The sequence below is a fragment of the Octopus bimaculoides genome, chromosome 22, assembly GCF_001194135.2.
Source record: "Octopus bimaculoides isolate UCB-OBI-ISO-001 chromosome 22, ASM119413v2, whole genome shotgun sequence".
Classification (NCBI taxonomy): Eukaryota; Metazoa; Mollusca; class Cephalopoda; order Octopoda; family Octopodidae; genus Octopus; species Octopus bimaculoides.
Window position 1 is genome coordinate 37,480,967 of NC_069002.1, and position 8,412 is coordinate 37,489,378.

At 36.1% G+C, this 8,412-nt stretch overlaps 1 protein-coding gene across 7 annotated transcripts in view; it reads right to left on the reverse strand.

Moving 5' to 3' along the window:
* Positions 1-432: 432 nt before the first annotated feature.
* The window catches only part of LOC106877694 (cytosolic Fe-S cluster assembly factor narfl), a 25,574-nt gene continuing 17,594 nt past the window's right edge, over positions 433-8,412 (reverse strand). For all 7 annotated transcript variants that reach the window (XM_052975869.1, XM_014926645.2, XM_014926642.2 and 4 more), the window contains exons 5-9: positions 7,524-7,658; positions 6,834-7,082; positions 6,066-6,138; positions 5,235-5,372; positions 433-4,106 (exon numbers count right to left, since the gene is read on the reverse strand). In XM_052975869.1, the coding sequence (XP_052831829.1) occupies positions 3,701-4,106; positions 5,235-5,372; positions 6,066-6,138; positions 6,834-7,082; positions 7,524-7,658 (1,001 nt within the window). In that variant the 3' untranslated portion in view covers positions 433-3,700. The remainder of the gene's footprint in view (positions 4,107-5,234; positions 5,373-6,065; positions 6,139-6,833; positions 7,083-7,523; positions 7,659-8,412) is intronic.

Consider the following 8,412-nt stretch of genomic DNA (forward strand, 5'->3'; position numbering starts at 1 on the left):
GAGAGAGAGAGAGAGAGAGGAATTATTACTGAAGGGGAGAGAGAATATGTGTAAGCAAGGGAAACAAAATGAGAGAAGGGAGAGAATCAGTTGAAAACTGCAGAAGGTTTTAGAGAAAAACCCATGTAAAACACCATTTTTCTTCGTTTCTCACTTTATGTAGGAGCTCTGGGCTCCTACATGCACTCCTTATAGTGCATGACCATCCTTAGCGCATAAGTAATGCGTGTGTAAAATCGGTTGAAAACTGTAGAAATGCATTTGTACTACACACACAGACATCTTTTGTTTTATACATATAACACTTGCCTTAGCCACACTGTGGGAGTGAACCTAAAACCTTAGGATTGCGGTTAACTTCTTAACCATAAAACTATACATGCACAATTGTTTGATAAATATGTTACAACAAGAAAAAATTGAAGGAAAAAATAACCAAATTTGAAATTTTAATTCACAAAACAATTTACATTTGTACATGAACCAAAATTAACTGGAAATCATTAAAATAGTTTCTCTGTGAAAACTTTTAATTCCCATAACAAAATATAAATGAATGTTCATTAATAATGAAAACTCTTTAATATAATTTAAGATTGATTCCTGAGAGCTGTTTTTTAAAAATTCACAAATCAGATGTTTTTCTATTGGGTCCACAAAAAGCTGAGTCAATGAAGTAACGGAATAATAACAAGGTCATATTAGCAAACACTGTAATATGTCTATGATCTAAAAACACTTAGCTACTATGAACCAACTTCTGCCTTGTCACTTGACCTGCTAGAAATAGCAGCCAGATATACATCAAATTTTAGCCATCTTGGAAAAAGAAAAAAAGCAAAAAGAACAGACTGGACAGTGTAGCGTAATTGTACATGTGCCCCTAAAAGACAGGCTAATCATGGCTAGAGTGTCTTTAAACCAGAAATGACGTCAGTGACAACTTCCTCAAACTGACAAGTGTTTTGATTGGTTTGCAGCTCTGGGGTTAATTCCTCTTCTAAAGAAAAAATAATTGCTTGTGTGAAAGAATGGTGTCTTATCCAGGAGAAAAAAAAAATTCTAATCTTAAAGAATTAACATTGCTAGCTAAAATGGATACCTGATGCCTGTGAAACTATTCAACATTTTTTAGTGGGAAACGGGTTGAGTGAAGTCGTATATTTGCATTTGATATTGTTACAGGGAAATTACAAGGGAAGTCAAAATTTATCCACACTTTCCCTATAACATATCTTTATTATTGTCACACTGACTTCTGCGCATGCGTGCTTACAGTTGGTACTATTGTGGCCATGTGATTGAAGTTTGAGCCTGATTGCACCATTTTTCTTTCTGGTTTTACAGTGTAAGCATGGCTGCTTCACCAGCAATGTGCACCAACGAAGAATAAAGAACACTGATCCAATTTCTCTGGTTGGAAGTTGTGTCAGGTGCTAAAATTCATTGGAGGCTTTTAGCACAAAACGGGGACAGTGCACAACCATGTAGAAGTGTGTATGACTGGATCAAAAACGTTTAAAAGTGGCTGGACAAGCGTGACACCCGTCAACCTCCACCACTGACGAGAAGGTTCAACAAGCTCGAGAGATGGTAATGGTAAACTGGTTCACCATTACCATCTCTCAGATCTTTGTTCTTCTTTGGTGCACATTGCAAGTGGAGTGGCCATGCTTACATTATAAAACTAGAAAGAAAAATGGCACGATCAGGTTCAAACTTTGATCAAATAGTACCAACTGTAAGCGTGCATGTGCAGAAGGCAGTGTGACAACAATAAAGATATGTTATGGCAAAAGTGCAGATAATTTTTGACTTACCCTTGTATATTTTTTACAGCTAGATGCAAAATTTCATACTATTAAGCACTGAAAAGAAAAAAAAGAAGTTTGGAAATGATTTCAAATAAGCAATAGTAATGTGCAAATGTGGCCACAAGCATAAATTGGAGGCTTTTCCAGAGCAACAACAAGACTCACCTTGCCAGTAGAAACATAACATCCAAATGCAGGCTGATAGGGACCAACAGCCTGCTGTCACAGAATAAAAGAAATAGAGGAAAAGAAGAAATTATGAAAAAAGGGCCAGCCCCATCAGAGAGTCAGGAAGTGATTAATAAAAATTGATAATAAATTTTATGTTGGGTTCTGTTGAGACATGGAATGTATTCCAAAGGTTCCCTAAAAGTTGAAATATTGGAAAATGCTGTACCAGTCAATTATTGCAGCCAATTTAATCCAAATTTGTTCAACACTCTAAAAGTTCTGCCAATTCCATTTCACCACCTTAAATAATCTGAATAATAATCTACTTGTTCATCCACCCATTACACTTTAGTTAGAAAGGTGGATGTGGAGTGAGTGAGAGGTGGAGTAAAAGTGAGAGAGAGAGAGGAGGAGTGTGAGAAGAGAAGAAAGAAGTAGGGTAGGATGTATAATAAGGCGAAATGTGTCAAATGGTTAGTTGAAGGGAGAGACGAAGAGCAAGAGAAGTGTTAACTACATGCTGTAGGGTGGGTGGGGGAAGGTAAAGAGGAAGAGATATGTTTAGGGTACAATATTTAGTAGAGGGTGATGTTCTGGTAGTGAGGTTAAAGAAAGGCAGACAGAGAGAGAGATGGACAGAGGAGGCAGTTACATTAAGAGAGAGAGAGAGAGAAGCAGAGAGCATTTGCATTGTCAGAGTAGAGATACATTGACAGCAAGAAAAAGTAGATATAAACAAACAGCTGGACAGAAGTGAAATGAAACGAGTTTTGTAACTGAAAATTGCAGTGATGATGATGATGATGGTGGTGGTGGTGGTGTTGATAGAGAAAAGTATTATTTTTTTATTGAACTAAATCTATAATATTATTCTTCAACCAGTTCATTCACACTTTTACACTTTAGTTTGTTAGAGAGGAGGAGGAAGTAGAGTAAGAGAGAGGAAGAGGGAATGTGAGAGAGCAGATAGCCAGCTGATGCATTATGCTGTCATTCATGGTTAGTGGAAGTGAGAGGTGAGAAGAAAGACAGAAATGTTAAAAACATGAAGAGGGGAATTACATGGTTAAAAAGTTTGTTGAAGAGGTAAGAGAGAAAGAGAGGAATATAAAATATTTAACAGAAGGAAATTTTAAAATCATAAAATATATTATTGTGACTGGAAGTGAAATAACTTAGCATAATAAAAATAAAAATGAAAATCATCCTTTCGTAAATAGCTTCTCTTAATCTTTTTCATTCTGTGGAATTTCCATGGGTCCCTTTAATAATAATAATAATAATAATTCTTTCTAATTCTGACACAAGGCAGCAATCTTGGGAGGGGTAAATTGATAAATTAATTACCATGGAGACTACTTGGATCAACTGAACACTCTCTTAAAATCTCAGGTTTTGAGCTTATGTTAGAAATTATTTGGCAAAACCTACAAGTTTAATAATATAAAGTACCAGTTGTGAAGTTGGGGTTAATTTAATCAACTAAGCTGTCCCTCCAAATTTGTAGCGTTGTGCCCATGTTAGAATATATCATTAAGGACTGTAAATTGGTAGAATTGTTAGGGGGTCAGACAAAATGTATTAAAGCATTCATTAAGGCTCTTCACATTCTGAGTTAAAATCCCAATCAAGTACTGGGATCAATTTAATCAATTATATCCACCCCACCAAATCTGATTAAATAATTAATTTATTTATTTATTTATTTTATAGTTCTACCATTTAAGATTTAAAACATTTGTATTTTTCTCTATATGGTGGTACTGAGTGTGAAGCATGGAGGCACACTTCTCAGAGTCGTGCCCTCCAAGCCACTCAGTATACAGTTTCTGAACGTCTTCAACCTCTGTGGGTTCAATCAGGTCAATAGAGTTGTAAAGTTCTTCAACTTGTAATAATGTGCTCTTTGCCATTTCTTGTGTGGCAGAGGCAGCTCGGATTTGCCCACCACCATTGTTACATCCAGATGGACAGGCCATAATTTCTACAAAATGGTATGGACACTTGCCTCGCTTAATCTTCTGGACAATATTTTGGATGTTTCGGAATCCATAAGCAATGGCAAACTTCAGTTCTTTACCATCTTCTGAAGTTACTGTGATTTCTTTAGAGTCATTATTTCTGTGGAAAGAGAAAGGGAAAAATTTTAAATCAATAAATAAACAAAGAAAGGAAAAATGACGAAATTGTTTTTCCAGACAGATGGTATCTGTGAATTATTTTTCTACAGTTCTATTTTCCTCAATCAATTAATTTACAATCTTGTACATACACTTAGTTATTGTGTCATCACTACTTTGAAAAGCATTGAGAAAGTTCTATTTTGCTGATGAGGTCAAAATAAATCTAAAACATGTCCAGGACTGTCACCCCTATTTGCTAGAAAAGTGAAAATAATATAAGACATTAATCAATATTTCCCACTACATAATATTTTCTCGTTAGATTTTTAATTCACAGTTTTAGAATAGATATGTTGTAAGAGGGTTAGCAACAAGGAGTGCTACTGGCTGCAAAATACTGACTCAAAAAGGGAACTATGACATGTAAAAGAGAAAACTGTCATAGGATACATAGGGCTAACCCTTGATTTAGTACAATATTTCCTTTATATAACATTTTCAGTTGTTATTTTTTTTATTAAAGTATATTAAAACTAATAATAGCCATTTCTAACAAGAGCAAAATGTTATGAGGAGGGGAACTGTTGATTATATCGACTTCAGTACGACTTGACTGGAATTTTATTGACTTTGGATGGATGAGAGGCAATGTGGACATTCCACAGCATTTGAGCTTAGAATGTAAATAGAACAAGAATTGTTTTGTTGAACACTCTAAAAGTTCTGCCAATTCCATTTCAGCACCATAAATAATTCTTTCTAATTTTGGCACAAGGCCAGCAATCTTGAGGGGAGGAGGTAAGTCAATTACATTGATCCTAATACATGATCAGTAAATGATCAACCCTAAAATGATGAAAGGCAAAGCTGGCCTCACTAGAATTTGAATTCAGACCATAAAGACAGACGAAATGCCACTAAGCATTTTATCCGGCGTGCTAATGATTCTACCAATAATAATAATCCTTTCTACAAGGCCTGAAATTTGGGGGACTAGTCGATTACAATGACCCCGGTTTTAATGACAATAATAATTTACTTTACATATACACAAAAAGGTAGGATGGTCACAGTTGGAATGGTGTTGTTAAGAAGTTATTCAGAGATAACCAATCCACTTTCTTACCTCAATGTTTTTAATTCCAGTTCCTTGAGATCTTTACCAAACAGGTCTTTGGAAACAATTCTGAGTATATAGTTGAGAAAACCTCCAGACCCACCGCCTGCATGGGTAACTAACTTGTGGGGGGCATCACCAGGATATCTGTGACATATGGAGTGGAAAGTTTAAGGGAATTAAGTGTTACTTAAGAAACAAACAAATTAGTCGTGTCTAATAATGGATGAAAACAGGATAATTTTTCTCAAGGACACCTTCTAATGTCCAATCAGTTTTAGCACCCATGATGGAACATACCGCCATTGAACAACTTGCCGCCTCCACAGACAGGATTCTGGAATTCTCTGGTTCCTTGTCATCTGCTGATAACATTGTTGCAGTCACTTCTTCGTCTTCCTCATGAACTTGCACTTCTTCTTCTGCATCAGACAATCCTTTGTTTGTAAATACCTTTCATGATTTATTCAACTTGTATATATTTGTGACTTTGAGTAAAAGCATTTAAAAGCTACAGCTTGGTTCTATGAATTCATTGTACAGTGTTTTTTTCTTCGAATGACATCTTCTCTTCCAGCTTTCTGAACGGAGTCGATATTAGATGGTTTCACCAGATGAGACCACCACTCTCTATACACCACACAGTAAAGGTTTGGATAGTGACAGATAGAAATCCACACCTGAAGTGTTCACTGTGCAAGCTGTCTGTCCAGTGTCCCAAGAATATCTTATTATATGAAGTATCTAGTCTCTGAAATAGTTTGAGCCAGGGAAATTTCCAACCCACTTCTTTAATATCAAATGACAATGAAAAGCAAAAAATATAGAGCTGTTACTTACATAGGATCAAGTTCCATTGCTGGTATCTCTGCTAACAACACATTCTCCTTCAGGAACATTTTATCTACTTCATCTGATCAAAAAAAAAAAAAATAAACAATAGTTTCTAGTATAGACACAAAACCACAAACTTAGGGAGAGATTAGCTGATTAAACTGATTCAAGTATTTGACTGATGAATAGCAAAGATGATCACAGTGAATTTGAACTCAGGATATCAAGGGCCATGACTAAATCCCTCAAAGCATTTCATCCAAACCAATTTTGCCAATACAACACCCTACAACAACAGTAATAATTAATCATTTCTTACACAAGAACAAGATGAGAAAATTTAGGGGATGGTAACGGTCAATTATATTACCTCCAAACACCTGACTGGCTATTTTATGAAGCCCCAGAAGAATATAAGCCAAAGTTGATCTCAGCTGAAATACAGAATGAAAAGTGCTGTCACGATATTCTACAAGAAACGGCTTCACCCAAGCAATGTGACCGATTCCGGTGTCACGTAACTTGCACTCATGCCAGTGGCATGTAAAAGCACCTATTATGCTCTCAGAGTGGTTGGCATTAGGAAGGGCATCCAGCTGTAGGAACCATGCCAAATCAGACTGGAGTCTGGTGCGGCCCTTCAGCTTACCAGCCCTGGTCAAACTATCCAACCATTGCCAGCATGGACAACAGATGTTAAATGAAGATGATGATGATGACATTAACGTGTATATAATATATTATAGAAACAGTAGAAACATAGAGATAACTCACCAGTACTGATAACACAATCGACATCTCTGGTGTTGTAGATGTCATTGTAGAAGTCTTGGCGTGAAGCCTCCAGCTTTTTATCATAGCATGGCATCACAGTGACATGGTAGATGTCACTGGGCCTCTTGCTATGGAGGTTGGCAAAGAAGTCTTTCACATAGGATCCCATGATTTGCTGTGGAGATTTTGTTGTGCTGATGTAAGGGAGAATAAATGATCCATGGGTCTTTTCGGCATAGCAGATCCATCCTTGTACCAATCATCATAAAAGAAAAACAGAGATACTTCAGGAGATATTAATTAAAATTAACATTACAAATCATTAGAATAAACAATGAAAGTTAATTGAAAAGTTAATCCTAATTCTGAGAAGAAATGGAAATGAAGAACAAGAGAGATGGTAAAGGCTTTTAACAACATAATTTCAAAAAAGTGTAAGAATAAAACAGACAGACTGAAATAGGTGTCATACAAATCAAAAGTACACACCTGGGTACTACTATGTGGTTGCTTAACTTGGTAGAAATGTTATTTTTCAAATGAATGAAAAGTTTGACAGTACTTTGAAGTTTTGGCTTCGATGCCTTTTTTTCTTGTAAATATAAGTTTTGGCTTTGTCAAAGTTTACCTTTAAAAAGTACAGACATGTTGTATGTGTGCATACAACTAACACACACAAACTACTCTTACCTGGACAAGCTGAGGTCAACATGGGGAATGCAGTTTGTTTGATGTTGGCAGTCTTGTAGCGATGAAGGAATTCTTGAGCACTCTCAATTAAACTAAAATTTCGGGAAAATGTTGTGTCAAGGATGTAAGCAACACCTGGAATAAAAAGGATGGGATTTTCAATGTAGAAATGTTAATGACTGTCAAAACTGAAGAAACTCATCCGTATCAGAAAAAAAACTTTCAGTTTTATGACAGTCAGTGGTGATAATGATGGTGGTGACTATGTAATAATAGAGGTGGTAGTGATGGTGAAAACAACAAGGACAATGACGATAATGACGGCTGGTAAAGTCAACCTTCAAAGATGGGTATAGGAGGGCCTCTAAATTCTTAATACCAAGTGTACACTGAGGGCAATTTAATCAAAGGCATCCTTACTTCTCACACATATGCACACCAAGTATTTGAACAGTGAGCCTAAGTTATAAATAACTATTTTTACCCAACTAAAACACAAGAAAGAAACACCAACCTCTATACTTCATACCGACCGTACTAAATTAGGATTCTTTGGAAAATATAGTCTTATATACACAAAGAGACAATAAGATGTATATATATATATATATATATGGATAATAACAACAAATGGAGCAAAACGTGGGTGTGTGGGTATGTATACATGGGTGTGCGCATATGTATGTGTGTATGTGCATACACGCACGTGTTTGTACATAGGTGTCTGCACGCTAGCAGACACATATGTAAACATTCACTTTAATTATCTCCCCTCACCCACCCGAATGACTCCTTGACCACAACCTTTAGCATCACATCAGAGACACCCTCCCTTTATATTTCTATGTAAACTAGCGTTCTTATTCCTAAAGCCCGTGGAATAATATCG